This window comes from Typopeltis vanoorti, chromosome 19 (assembly GCF_054136105.1).
Source record: "Typopeltis vanoorti isolate ZY-2024b chromosome 19, IOZ_Tvanoo_1.0, whole genome shotgun sequence".
NCBI lineage: Eukaryota > Metazoa > Arthropoda > Arachnida > Uropygi > Thelyphonidae > Typopeltis > Typopeltis vanoorti.
The window spans coordinates 73593458-73609682 of NC_143567.1; the positions used below are offsets into that span (position 1 = coordinate 73593458).

General features: G+C 33.6%; 1 protein-coding gene across 3 annotated transcripts in view; it reads left to right on the top strand.

Moving 5' to 3' along the window:
• Positions 1-16225, top strand: part of LOC150096246 (afadin-like) — a 512466-nt gene that overhangs the window by 406568 nt on the left and 89673 nt on the right. For 2 of the 3 annotated variants that reach the window (XM_090409377.1, XM_090409378.1), the window contains exon 25: positions 13075-13824. The exons of the other annotated variant lie outside the window; for it this stretch is intronic. In XM_090409377.1, the coding sequence (XP_090265503.1) occupies positions 13075-13824 (750 nt within the window). The remainder of the gene's footprint in view (positions 1-13074; positions 13825-16225) is intronic. 3 annotated transcript variants of the gene reach the window in all.

Sequence of the window (16225 nt, forward strand, 5' to 3'; positions counted from 1 at the left end):
TAACTGCCCCTTTAGCTGTCTTCATTATTTTTGATTTATCTTTTATAATTGTTGAAACAGATGAATGTGATAGTTTTTCTTCTCGTGCTATTTCACCGACGTTTTTCCCTTTGTCATATGCTTTAATCATCTTCATTTTAACATCTAAACTTAAAGCTTTCCTCTCCTTTTTTATGTTGCAATTTTCATCGGTAGTATTACTTCTCTTACTGGGTATTATAGGGTTACGACGAGATACAAAAATTGCAACGAGAGAAACGAACACTTTGACTGCTGATTAGCATCTAACCTGTTAAAGGCTGTGATAAGTTAGAAGTGGGTGAATCATAGCATCAGCTATTGCGTATTTGTGATAGACTTTGCTTGTCAACTAATAGCGATGTTGCAATGCGTATACAAAAGTAATGTGATATATCCATATATGGATATTATGTCAGCATATCCATATATGTATATGCTGGCGGCAAAGTTAAATTAGAGAATTTTTGGCCGTCGTAAGTGCGAATTGTCGTAAGTCGAGGACTACCTGTATACATTGAAAAAAATTCTAGCTTAAAATGTAAAAATGACAAAATGAGCATTTCCATAGATGAATGTACCAGTTATAGAAACCAAAACATTTACTTATATTACAAAGAAGGTTGATTACGTTAAGTGCAATAATAATTCATGGTACTTGTTCTGCAGAAAAAAGGCTATTCTTTAGGTTAAAGAAAGATTAGAGTTCTTCAAGATTTGTTTTGAAACAAATATAATTGTTTCTTCTACTAATAATAATAACACTGCAGTTATGGAAAAATTTGGAAAATTATTATTATTAATAAGAGGGCCCTCCAGGGAGTGAGAGGATCATTGAAGGAGGCCACGTACTGCAAGCACTAGCTATCACCCTTATTCTCAAATTCATTCACACTGCTTGCACATACCACATCCAGTGGCAATCCATTCCAATCATGCACCACCCTATGAGAGAAAAATCTAACCCTCACCCCCTTTTTAGCGGCATTCATTCTCGTCCTTTCTCCATGCATCCATAAATTTCATCAATTGAAATCCTGTATGACCCTTTCAGAAGTTTGTGTCTCAATCATATCACCCCTCTTTCTCCTGTTTGCTAGTGTCTGCAGTCTACAAATTCTCAATCTCTCTCTCTTCATAATCGGTATTCTACAATCCTGATGTCATTTTTACACTCCTTTGCACTCTCACCAATAGATCAGAATCACAACGGAAACCAGACCTGTGCACAGTAGTCCAAGTGAAGTCTTATCAAGTCCTTATAAAGAGGCAAAATTGACATCCTTATCTTTACATGTGAACGTTCGTTTCAGCATTGCAGTTATCTTTTGAGTTGTATTTGCAATCTTTGCTACATGGCTCCTGAACTTCAACTTCCTATCTACTAACACTCCAACATCCTTAGCCTCATCAGTTTTTTCTAGCATAATACATCGGATATCTAATTATGCCAGAGTGAATGACTTTATATTTACTGACATTGAAGAGGCATCCATTTTTCCATGCCCACAATTCCAGCCTATTGAAATCATTCTGCATGTGCTGCATATCAACAGCATTCCTGATTTGACAAGCGACATACAGCTATTTGCTGTTGATGCAAAGATAGGCAGATAGGGTAATCAGGAATGCTTCTAATTCCTGATTCCCAATGTCATTAATGTACAGATTGAATAACAACGGACCAATGACTGATACTCGCGGTACACCACTAGTTACCTTAAATCTTGCACTCACATCCCCCCCATATACCACTTTATGATATCTGTCAGTTAGTTATCCTCTTATCCATGCCAATAGTTTATAATTAAAACCCATATTCTCCAATTTATGGAACAGTCTTCCATGCTGTATTCTTATTTTTAGAGGTAACTGTGGCATAGTATAATTATTAAAGAACACGTAAGTCCACAGTAATAACTTTTAATTAATAAATAAGGTACAGATATGAATGGAATACGAGTAACGAACATTCGGTGGATCACCTATTAAAATACATTGTTGTCGTGAGCTAGGAAATGAAAGAAATTAATAAATAATTAATATTTAAGATAATTGGTTTTTTTAATGATTACATAAAATAAAAGTCTCCCAAATCTTCGAGAGAGAGAGAGACAGACAATAATTTCGATTTAAATTCGGTCGGTGTAAAATAGCTTCACAACTTTGTTTAAAGAGGCATTCATATTTGAACCCGCATCTATGAAGGAGAATAGCTTTATCCCACTGGATATTATGGGTAGTGGTAATACTGTGTTGTGCTAGACCAGACTTCTGAGGTTTGTTGTAATCAATATAATATTGATGTTCTTTAATTCTTTTTTCCACAGAATGGCCAGTTTGTCCAAAATAAGAAACATCACGTTCACATGGTATTTGGTAAACGCCAGCCAAAGATAGAGATGACAGTTTATCTTTTGTAGAAGGCAATAAGGAAGAAATTTTGTTGATAGGAATATATGTGGGAATCAATTGGTACTTTTTAAAAATTCTACCTATAGGTTCTGAGATTCCTGGAATGTAGGGGATTGGAACTCTGCGGACTGTTGAGGAAACCTTAGGTATTGGAACATTAGGGTGGTAATTATTAGATTCCATTAACTTTTTAATGATGGAAAGTTCTCGTTGTAAGATTTCTGGAGAAGAGCAAACTTTATGTGCTCTATTAATTAGAGATTTAAGAATGCCACATTTTTGAGATGTGTGGTGAGCAGACTTTTTTATGATATATCTGTCAGTAAATGTGGGTTTTTGAAAGAAGCTTGTAGATAAGGTACCAGAAGAAGTTCGAGTAAGCAGGATGTCCAAAAATGGTAAAGTACCAGAATTTTTCTTTTCCATGGTGAATTGGATACGAGGGTGAAGGCTATTTATCTGTTGTAGAAAGGTGGAAAGCTCATCTTCAGTTATGTGACCAAATGACAAAAACATCATCGACATAACAATACCAAAGAGATGGCTGAGGGTGAATGGATGAAAACATAGTCTCTTCGAATTGTTTCAAAAAATAGTTAGCCAAAGGTGGAGACAAAAGGCTACCCATGGCAGCACCCTCAACTTGTTTTTCCAACTAAAATAACCTGAATAGATAACAAATTCGAAAATCTTTGCGATATCTGGAGGGTAATCTTCATATAATAATTTGACTGTGTTGGCTAATGGAATATTGGTAAACAGAGATACAATGTCGAAACTGACTAGCAACTCAGACTCTTTGATTTTTAGATCCTTGATTTTTTATGTAGGATCTGGAATGTCCAGTGAGAGCACTTAAAGAACGAGACAAGACTTTTGCAATTCGATAAGTAGGAGAATCAATGCAATTCACGATTGGTCGTACTGGATAGCCTTCTTTATGGATTTTCGGGAGGCCATATAGATGGGGAGTTCTTCCAAAGTGGGTTCGTTAATTTATCCACAAAATTTTGGTCCCAACTGATGACCTCATCAAGTAATTTATTTAATTGTTTAATTTGAGAATTTGTAGGATTATGCATGATCTTTTTGTAGGCAGAGCTGTCTTCTAAAAGACTGGATACTTTTGTCTCATAGTCAGTCTTATTCATGATTACAATAGCCTTTCCTTTATTGCCTTAGAAATAGATATGTTATTATCTATTTTTAAAGAAGTTTGCCCTTTGATTTCAGCATTTGATAAATTGTGTGGAGATAATTTACTTTTAAGTAATGAAGTTGCAACTTCAAAACAAAGTTTATTAGCATCATTGCTAGAAAGTCCAGATAGATTGCGTTCTATATTATGTAAAAAATCAAGATACGGAATACGTGTAGGAATAACTGCAAAATCAAGGCCTTTTGCTAAAGCACTGGTTTTGGCGTCGGACAAAGGGCGATCAGAAATGTTAATAATCCATTTATTAGTAGAAGTGATGTCAGAGGTTAAGTTTTTCTTTTGCTTGTGATATAAAGAATTATATTTTTGCATAAGTCTGTGAAAATTTCTTTCGTAAGAACGGGTTAAAGATTGTTTTGATAAACGAAGAACAATATCTAGTAATTCATCATTAAGAACAGTTGAAATTTCTTCTTTGAGATCCGAAATAAACTTAATATTAGAAGCTAATTCTTTTTTTGGCAGTACGAAGTCAGTTATGAATTAAGGAGAAACTTGCACGAATGTAAATAGAGTGGGCTCCAGGAGACCATATTGTTTCTTTAAACCTAGCAAATGTAGAAATAACTTTCGTATCACAACATTTTTTGAGGAAGGCAATCCGGGCTCAAAGTTTACCTTGTAAAATTGATAGTTTTCCTAGTGTTCCTGTTTGCTTAGTAAAGTCTTCCCCGTGAAGGATGATGATTCTTATTTTTAGAGGTACCTGTGGCATAGTATAATTATTAAAGAACACGTGAGTCCACAGTAATAACTTAATTAATAAATTTTTATTTTATGTAATCATTAAAAAACCAATTATCTCAAATATTAATTATTTATTAATTTCTTTCATTTCCTAGCTCACAACAACAATGTATTTTAATAGGTGATCCACCGAATGTTCGTTACTTGTATTCCATTCCTATCTGTTTGTAACACTGAAGATATACTATTAGTTTTAGTATGAAATATCTGTACCTTATTTATTAATTAAAAGTTATTACTGTGGACTTGCGTGTTTTTTAATAATCATGCTGTATTCTGTCAAAAGCATTAGCAAAATCCAAAAGTATCATGGTATATCCATTCTCCTTGTTTAGTTCAATGGTAACATTATTATAGAATGTGAGCAAGTTGCTAAAACATGACCTTCCCTTAGTACGAGGGTGGCCTGAAAAGTTCTCGGCCTAACAATGAAAAAACATATTTATAATTTCAAAATTATTTTTATTTTTCAACATAATCTCCCTTAAGACTAATGCATTTATCCCAACTATGCTCCAGCGCCATTATCCCATCCCTGTAGTGGTTCTCAGTAAGATCTGCAAAATACCTCTCTACAGCTGCAATCAAAAAAAACTTTGAATCAAATCTTGATTCAAAGAAAAACACTGACCAGCAAGGAAGAGTTTTAGTTTTTAGTCAGAGGGAGCCAAATCTGGGGAATAGAATGGATGTTTAAACAATACATAATGCAGATCCCTTCATTTTCTCATTGCTAAAACACCTTTGTGGGCAGGTGCATTGTCCTGATGAAAGGTGGTTTTTTTCCTTCTGCAAACTGGGTCTCTTCTGGTGAATTTTTTTGTCTAGTTTGGTTAAAGATCGGAATAATATTCCCCGGTTATTGTTTTACCCTTTTCAAGATAATTAATAAACGAAATGCCTTTAGCATCCCAAAACACTGATGCCATGACCTTTCCTTCTGATGGAACCGACTTTGGCGCTGAACAACCGGCTTCTGTCCACTGTTTTGACTGCTGTTTGGATTCTTGTGTGTAATGGTGAATCCAAATCTCGTCCATAGTAATAAATCGATGCACAAAATCAGTTTTATTCTTGTTAAAACGCTCCAAGCACTGTTCAGAGATTTTCGTGCGAGTGCATTTTTGATCTGCTGCGAGCAAGTGCAGCACCCATCTTGCGCAAAGCTTTTTCATTTGCAATTCTTCGTGCAAAATATATCCTACACGTTCTTTTGAAATGCCTATAGTCTCATCAATTTCACGCACTTTGACTCGTTGGTCATCCAATACTATATCATGCACTTGATCAATGATTTCTGGTGTTGTTAGACTTTTTCAACATAATCTCGTAGTGTTGTTGTCCTTCATGTAGATCATCTTCAAGACTGGTATGGCTGTGTTTAAACTCGGCAGCACATTTCTTAATTGTCGAAAATGAAGAAAAAGAGTGTCCATAAACTTTTATCAACTTCCAACTTCGAATGAATTTCTTTTGGCATTAAACCTCCTTTTACAAAGAATTTTATAACCGCACGATATTCAATTTTATCCATTTCAGGGGATATAGACAACACTTTTACTTCAGACAGCTGTATAAAACAAACTACTTGATAGAATGACTTGCAATTTCACATGGATGCTTATGACCAATGTACCAACTTAGAAAAAAAAAATTTTGCTGATAGTGTCGCCATCTATGGTCGAGGCCGAGAACTTTTCAGACCACTCTCGTAAACCCATGCTCTTCATTGCAAAGTAGAGATTCACTGTCAACCTATTTCAGAATGTGACTCCTAACCAATTTTTCCAAAATCTTCACCACCACTCCTGAGATACTGATTGGTTGATATTTGGATACATTGGTCTTTGCGCAATGGGATTACCATACATTCTTCCCATTTCTTCAGAATCTTCCCTTTTCTGAGAGACTCAAATTATATAGCTGGTCAAAAGAATAGCCAGTCCAGCTGAACACTCTTTTAGCACTCGTGCTGAAGTTGAATAATAATTCAGCAACAGAACTGATGGGATTATTATTCAATTTGTGCAACAGCTCTAATATCGCCTCTTTATACACCTGAATTTCTTCAGAAGAGGTAGCAGTGAACTTAATGTTGCATACACCAGGTTGACAACTTTTAGCAAAATGGACACTCATTAGTTGAACAACCTCTTCTGCATCTGTCACCCTCACCATCTGCATTCAGAAGAGTTATTCATATTCATTCTTTCTTTTACTTGCAGCAAATCGATATAATTATCATTGGCCTTTCAACAGTTAGGTTACAACCATCTTGTTTGCAGTAAGTGTTCAATGTTAAAAAATCAAAAGTTGGTAGTGAAAGCAACATCACAATGAAGATGATTTTGCATCTGAATACAGTGATGAAGAAAACAACAAATTAGATTCTGAATATCCTGAATGCGGAATATGATTTATGGGATGATGTTTCCATCTCAATATCTAGTATAAGAAAAATTTATAAATTGTTTAAATATTCTCCAACAAGATATTCTATTTTGCTAAAAAGAAGAAATAAAGAGCAAAAAAATATTAGAATGAACTTGATGTTGTTAGTATTCAGGAATGTGTTACAGAGCCAGTCTAAGGTAGTATGGTCACTTAACAGAATGAGAGAGGTAAAAGTTAGCAAAACAAGGATTTTTTTTTGTTAGAATAGCAGGAACAAAACCAAGATTTAGGCAGATTGATACAGTAACATGTGCCTTAGAAGACAGAAATATAAGATCTGATGATATTGGAGTATTGACCAATAAGAGCTTAATTTGGTAGAAAATTATCGAAGTTAGTAATGATTTGACTTTTTTTTCATGTAGTACTATTGTAATATCCTGTACTGTTTCCAGTCAGATTCTGCCTCATTTCCGTGCTGTTTGCCATGATGCTTGTGCTTCTACATGTACAAGAAAACTACTACAAAATATGTATAATTTATACATGCTGACTTCTTTACAGTCTTCCTTTCCTGTGTGCAATCCACTTTCAGTGCTTTATAATGTTCTACAATTACTGTATCCTATGTGGATCCTTTATTTTGATCTTAGGTTGTGCTAAATATAGGAGGAAAATAATTGCTGATGCAGCTATTAGTTTGGTTCATACCTTCTCCACAAAGTTTTGTCATTTCCTTATACTGGTTTTATATTAAGAGTATAATTAATTAATAAATGACAGTCATCCAAAGGAAACTGTAGCAAATTAATTGCATGAAATAAAGCCAGAAATAAAGCATTGGCAGTCTAGTCTATTCCTAGTCAAGAGAAAGTTGTTCTTTCTAGGCTGTGCATAGGTCACAGTCATCTTACACATTCTTATCTATTGAGTACTGATGGGACCTACCTTTGCACACATGGTATAACTCACACCATACATCATATTCTGGTGGAAAGCCAGCACTTCACTCAATAGAAGAATGCAGTTTTTATTAATCTTGCTGAGCCATCTATATACATGCAGGCAGATCTTGTCAGAGTCAGACAAATTTCATGAAGTTTTTAATTATTTTACAATTATACAGACACGTTTGATCATAAATGCTATTTATTTGTAGATGACATTGCTCAATTTTTTATTTATTTATTTATTTTTTTGTACATAACATATTTACTACTTTAGCTATTTAGTATTTTATTACCTTTCGTACTGCTGTAACCTTTGGAAATGACACAGTATGATCTTTGTTGTCCTTGCTCCAATAAATCAACCAACGAATCTGCAAAAATGGCATAGACGTTGTTTAGTCAAGCAACATATCACAAGGTATGTTTGTGTTTCTACGGAATATAGCTAACTAAACTCTATTCTATAATTTAAGCCAATAAGAATACATTGTTGTTGCCTGAGTCTCAAATTTCTGGCTTGTCCTTGTTTGTTTAGTATTGGGATGGACACGCTAGACATAATCTCTTTTGACATTATAAGTGTCAAATGACACCACAATGTTGCTATAAGAAAGGGGTGTTTTATGTCAAAAATTGTAGTTTGTTGTGGGTAACTAATACCTGGAAGGACTGCTGATAAAGAGTAGATCAAGTGATTAGGAACACAGTGAAGATTATATGGTATTATGTTGAGTAAGTCTACATTTGAATTAAATCATTTTCAGAAAAATCATTTCATCTGTAGAATTGGGAAAGGAAAGCTCTGTGATGATGGACTTTTAAAGTTATAAGGAAAGATGACCTCACTTTTGGGATAGCATGACTGAGAAAATTAAATTTCAGTAATAAAAGTCAGTTTGAAGTGATGCTTAGAATTCAAAAAATTAGTAGAAACATTTTTAGCCAAAGACAAATGAGGGAAATTGTAGATCAGACATTGCCATACACTTTTAAGGAAAGAATTGTATAATGGGTTATTCAGATAGTTGAGATAAGCATTAGTTGTTGTTGTTGTGGCTAGTTGAAATTTCCATTAGGAATTGGATGCCAAATGTGTAATCTGTAAATAATCATGTAATGTTTATCAGTGAAACTGTCTGTGAAATGGATGCACAAGTTTGCAAAATGGTTTCTCCTAACTCCTTGCATGGTATGAGTTTGCAAGATGTATAAACACCTGTTGGATTTACTTTGTTTATCCTTCCATACTGGATAGATAGATTTTATTAAAATTCCATATTTTAGAATCATTATAAAGATCTCTCAAGCTATCTGAATTAAATATATTGCAGTAGCTGTGCTCTGACTTAACGTTTAATAAAATTTGCTATGTGGGAGATATATAAGAATATGCCCATGCAGTTAAATTTGTGTTTCATCTGATCATTTTTATTTGACAAAACAATTTGAACTGATATTAATAATTGCTCTGGCTGAATGAAATATAATGAAATGTGATATTTAGGATCTCTTTTCAAATTTATGAAGTCATTTCAAGTTGTAATTGGATCACCTTTTTGGCAGAGTTAGGTAAAATTATACATTTTATGCAATTATACATTTTGTAGTACAGCAATCCCTCAGTTATTGCACCTAATGTGTTCTTTAAAACAGGCTCATTAATTGAAAATGCATTAATCGAATATAATAACTTATGGGAAAAAGTATAATTCGTTCCTCAGATTTCTTTTTTGAACCTTAATTTTTTTATAAAAGAATTAAGGTATGTCTCAGGGCCTAATTAAAGGAAAACCATGAAGCTGAAAGACAATAAAACATATTCAGAATATAAATTTTATTATTCTACTTCTTAACAAAGAATTGAGCTAACGTGGTTTGGCAGGCATTTTGTTTCTTTTTTTCATACCACTGACGATATGGCCCTATTGCCTCTTCTACTCCTCTGCAAATTTTACTGCTTCTCTCTTCATCAGGCTCAGCCTCTAAATATTGCTGATTAAAAACTTCAATTGTACGAAAAATAATTTTGAAATTGTTCCTGTGAAATCTCTTTTGGCTGACTATCAATGGTTAAATTTTCTTCATATTCTTCGGGATCTTCCCGCTGTGCATCTAAATTTAGCATGTCAGAATCACTCAATTCTTCAGAATGAAATTTAATTAACTCTTGGAAGTTATCGTTGAAGGGGGAAAAGAAATGAATGACGTATGAATTGGTCGCCAACACAAAATAACATGCTTTACAGATAAAATTTCCCAAATGTTATACAAGCAAAATAGTTACCACTTTAAAAACTACAATGATCATAAAAGAGAAGTTAATTTTCCTACGTGTAATAATAAACAACTCATCCCAGTAGACGGATTGATTACCCTATTATCGGAATGGATTCTCCTTTTTGTGACATGCGCAGAAGTGTCGAAGGGTCTCGAGTTTGTGGGCATACTATAGCAGATGACATAAATTTTGGCGGTAAAAATTCGGAACATAGTGTACATGGAAGTAGTGTGCTATGCCATTAAAAATAACTTTGTAAAATGTTTTAAATCGGTAACTAAATTATTTCATTCTGGTGAGTTATTTTTAAAAATATTAGCCATAAAAATGTACAGATAGAAAAAATTTTTTAAATCTGTAACATTTATTTTTAAGATGTATATAGGCGCACTAATCAAATTTGGGTATCAAAAAAGAAAAAAAATGACGCACTAATCGAGGGATTACTGTATATAAGCTAAAAACAAGTTAGTTTATGAATCTTTGGAACCATAACTTTGTGAGACTTTTTTTTTTTTTAACGTGGTCCACCCATGAAAGGTTTTGTAAACCTATAGTACATTCATGCTGTGTATAGAGTTTTTTGTCCAGAAACCTTGCGCTTGAGACTAAACATGGAGCTTTTTCAAGCCACTTCAGGCCTCCAGTAAGCTGAGCAGTGGTCACACACCAGACCATAAACATCATATTATAGTTTTCATAATATGATTTTCATATTATAAACAGCTCCTTCTACACCATGAAATGACAGAAATATTAAAAATCAAATTCAACTCTGAATAATTTCAAATTATTTTGTATATAAGTAAGCCTGTTTAGTCTTTGTATTGGTCATATGCATATATATGCTGTAGCACAGTAATTTTCATTTATGAACTGGTCTTTGATTCATCCTGAAGATTTTTGCTATAATTTCATTTCTTTTGGCCAAATGATTTGAAATCACGATATGTATTCTTTCCCAATAGCTAAATTGGTTTTATTGGCAAAAGAATTATGAACCTTTCTTGATAGAATTGAATGAAATTTGATATTTAGTATCTTTGTTGTAATGCGAGTCATTTCCTTTCAACCATTTGAATGACAAAATGAGGTAAAATACGTCTGTTGTACATATGCTTACAACAGATCTCTAGATTCAGTTTTTGGTATTAAACGGTGTCACTATACTTGAAATGGATTTAGATGTTTGTGTGTGTGTGTGCACGCTCATTTCCATGTTATCGGAATAAGAGTTGAGGTGATAATACATTAAGTTTGCCTGTACAGAAGCATATCAGCAGTCTCTGGCAGCAACAAGTGGTCATAAATTGCATATGTCATATGTCAAGGACTGATTGTACATAATTTATTAATTGTACCAAATACTTCTGACAAATTCTGTTGCTGGTCAAGTTAATGATGTGGTTCCAAATAGTTCAAAAATAAATAATAAAAATCTGCACCAAGACTAACTAACCTATATAAATATCTCTCTCCATAGTAATATTAGTAAATGAAATGACAAGCTTCGTTATTCATTACATTTTCTTTTGACCATGCACTAATGCAATGTTTCCAGAGAAGGGCAGGGGAGTTTATTTCTGTTTCTTACAGTCTTGCCAGTTTTGTTTTCAATACATGAATAATTATGCTAGTCACACATGTACTCACACCAGTGATTTTACTGGTTAGTTACCATTCACATATAAACAAATAAAAGTATAGCTATTGATTTTGCAAGTTGATATTACTAACAGAATCTTATTCGAAATAACAAGATATTACATGTGAAAAGTTGGGTTCCAAAGTTCTTTCAAATCATGTAAATCACGTTGTTTCAATGTAGCACATGGGGATCGAGCATGTGACTAAATGCTTCTCGTTACATAGCCGTTAATAACAACAAACATTCAAAATAAGTATTATACATATCATCATCATAATCATATTTCTGACATATACCCTCAGGGAACGTACAGGATCTCATGATAGTACTACGTGAAATCATTATTAACTCTTTCCTCTCCCATTCTGTTTAAGTGGCCATACCACGTGAGATTAGCTCTGCTAAAAATGTCAAGTTCCTTCCTAATATCCTTGTTTTTAATATGATACTGCCATTGATGCCATCTGTTCCATCTCCTAATCTTTCTCAGGACTCTCATGTCTGTGGTCTCCAGTATTTGATCAAGAGTTTTATTTCTACCCAGCTCTCAGATCCATAAGTTAAAATTGGTGATTAATTGACTAATCTCTTTTATTCCATATAAATTTATTCAGTTGACTTTCTGCTATATCAGCTTTGCTAATTCTGCTTCTATTTCCAAATTTAATTTGCCATCTTCACTAAAAATTGTGCCTAAATAGCTGAAATGTTTTAATTGTTCTATAGGTTCTCCATTGAGGATGCAGTTGATGTTTTCAATGTTTCTCACTGTAATGATTTGGTTGTTTATCAAAGAGAGAAAATTCCTGTGAAGGTGAAATAATTTGTCTTTAAAAGTCAATAATATGTAACCTTAACACAAAGAAATAGGATGATTAGAATGTAATTTCATGAGTTCTAAAAAATCATTTTTCTGTGAGAATTGTTATTTTAGCAAAAGCTCTTGTTGACTTTATGGTATGGATGAAAACAAGGATATAATTTCTTGATAAGTATGCTTCAAATAAGCAGGGTAGTGGCCAAACCTCTGATGTGGTACTGCCTACCTTGTTTATTTGAAGCTTAAAGTTTCATGCAGAAATCATATTTAGATTTCATAGCAGGTTTCTCAGCTTATCCAAGATTACCTTTTCCCACCGCTACCATTATGCTAATTTTTTCAACTTCCAGTAGGAGAAATTTCCATTAAAAAAAAAAAAAAATCACGATGCCATGTAATATTTCTATTTCCAGTTTTTTTTTAAATAGTCACAATAAGTATTTTCATTTAAAAAATTACTAGATCATTTCTTATTAAGAGATTATCATCTTGCTATTGCAGAATAGTTAATACACTTATATGAATACTGTTGTACACACAAACAAAAACAACATACTGTAACATAAGTATAATGTTCTACTTCAGAGACTTTCGTGTCCCGCTTGAACAACGGTTTGTTGATGGAGATGCCAGATCTCATTTGGAAAATTTGTATAATGATCAGTACAGTCGAGGATATACATCAAATCAGCCAGTTTCAAACCAGTCTGAGCAACAACAGCAACAACAACAACAAATTGATCTTCGGCAGCGAGACCTCCTTCGTCAAGAAGCAAAAATGGAAGAAATGAGGGAAGAAGTTCGTAGGCGTGAAGAACGTGAATATATGCAACAACAACAGTTACAACAACATGGCAGAGTTGCACCACAGTGGATTTCTGGGCGACCCCCTCAACAAGGTATTATCAGACAACCACCTCCTAATTATTCTCCAGCAAATCAGTATGCTCCTCCTGTACCTCAACATATCGCTCATCCATCAGTTGCACCTCCTCCACCTCCTCTTACTGCACCAAAGCCACGATCTCAGCAACAACATTCGGGCCCTGACAGGCATCCCCGCACAGCAGCTTATGAACCTTGCTATGATAGTATGCCAGATGGACCGCCACCTGGTTACAGAGAATCACCACCCCCACCACCTCCTCCACCATCTAGTACTCATCCACTGTTACAACAACAGCAGCAACCTAGGCAGCCTCCTCCACCTGCTGTAAGTTATAGGTATGGTCCCACAGGTTATCCACCAAGAGCTGTAGAATCTAATCCACCTCCTGGAAAACAACCTCTAGGTGAATCAAGACATCCTACACCATATGGAAAACAATCACAAAGGTAATTTTCTTTTCATTTTTATTGAAATATTTGTTTTCATCATTTAAGAAAGCTTTGTAATTAGTGATATAGAAATTAGTGTTTTTATGAGATTACTTACTAGAGGGATTTATGAAAAATTCTTTTTAGCTCAGTTGATACCAACAATACCCAGATGGGAAAACCTGGATTTAAATCCAGTTTGGGCATAAAGAATTTTGATAAGAACTCTTCAACTGAAAGGTGAATTAGCTGGTTTCATACAGGGGTGGTGGCAGGGTTTTTCTCTCAGAAACTTAGATTTTTTTCTTGCTTGCAAGAAAGAGTGCATGATTTAAAGGACATCACCAACTATGTAGATAGATTAGCCATCCTATCGTGACATGTAGATTAATTGAAACCAAGATACTTAGCCATCACAAGTAATTGAGCTTAACATGCTTATAAGAAGGGTGTTACTCACATTGAAAAGTGTTACTTATATGAATTTCAATTTAAAATTTTAACATTTTTACTGATTACAAGGTTTTACTCCTTGTCCAAGAGACTGCACTAACTGTTGGGCAAATTTATAAGTGGGACTATCTATGTTATCAACTATAGAGCATAGGGGATATTAGATTTGTGGATTTTTGGTAATCCATAAATGTTCCAGTCGATGCCCAGAACTCTGCATTCAACTTGTCAGCTGATAAATAGCATTTTTGCATACTGTCCTTCGTAACACCCTACAGTCATGTTTGATGAGTGTGGTAGGGCATCCGCAGCACATAGCACTTGCAGTTGATTCCCTCCACTTCCATTTCAAGATGGTACCATTGATTATTGACTTTGACCTGGCATGACTCAATTTGCCAGACTTAGGAGCATCATATTTCTCCCATTTATACCGGCTACAAACATGGCACATGCATCTTGCCCATGAGGATATCCATTGACTTCTTTCCAAGCAGTATGTTTCCTGGACAAACAAACTTCTGTTTGACTTTAGTGAACAAGCAAATGGATTAAAACAAAAATATAAGTTTTATTTATTTGATTATTATTTATTTATTTTTTTTTTTTTATATAAGGGAAAAGATTGACATGCTTTTCCCATTCTTTTCCCCTGGTTGCTATCCATTCATTTACTAATTGTAAGTTATGCTTTTTCATATTTCTTCATTTGATATTTTCTCAAATTTCACTTTTATAGTAGTGTTTAACTTTTTGAGCTCAGTCGTTTCAGATGCATAACTGTTAAAATGGACTTATTCTATTTTTAATTTGTCCATATTGTTCTGTTTAAACATTCAGAAATTTTGTTGATTTTGTTCTTGGTATTTCATTTATATAGAGATTTTGAATTTTTCTTTTATACAAGATTTTGCAAGTCCATTGATATACATATATACATAAAAATGCAAAAAAACATTTTTCCTTGAGAGAATTATTATAATAGAAATAGGTGCAAAGATAATGTATAATCTGAAAAATGCATATAATTAAGAAATAAAATGGCATCGCATATATATTGCAACATATGGTTTCAATTTCCTATATTTGAAGTGCACTGCTTAAATATTTGAAAATTGTGTTAGTATTTATTACTCCACTTAAAACATATCATTCAAGAAGTTTATCATTATGTTAGTTGAGTGTCTCTGCATCATAGTCATAAGGATTGTAATGTGTATTCTTTGGTTAAAAAAAAAAAAACCTGGGTTTGAATAATTCCATCTCAGATGCAGAAAATATTGTATTTTCAACTGAAATCAGTCTCATATCAAGTAGGAAAGGCTGTGGAAGATCACTTTACACATGAAATGATATCCTACTACGTGGTTTGTTGTAACTGATGGTTTCATTATTTTTGAATACAAGTCCTTATGTTGGGGGAAGGAAATGGCTAGAGGAGAATTTTCATTTGATAGTGCTATTTCATGTAGGTCTCTTTTGTTTAAAAAATATAAAGTGAGGATTTGGGAGTCATGGACAAGGCAAAACCATGTATCTGACTTAATTTAGTTTTTATCTCACTGTTAATAAGTATGTTCATTCATGTCCTCTTTTGAGTAACCCTTCAAAATTCCTACAATGAAATAATTGCCTCTCCTATTATGGAATATTCTTCAGGGTTCCCTCTTATCCCACTCTCTACCAGTAGACTGCTAGCATCTTCTAGATCTAATTATAGTAGAGATATTTTAAACATTACTATCGTTTGAAAACCAATTTAATGAACTTGAATGAAATTTTATACCTATATTTTATCCTAGTATTTTTTTACCTCCTTAAAATCATTTTCATAGAAACCATTGTTCCATTTTATTTATGAAATAGATATTAAAATAATATACATTTTCAAAACTCAAATATGAATTACCTGCTGTTTTTAATGGTATTAAAAACTTTGAATACTGAATCCATATTTTAATCTCAT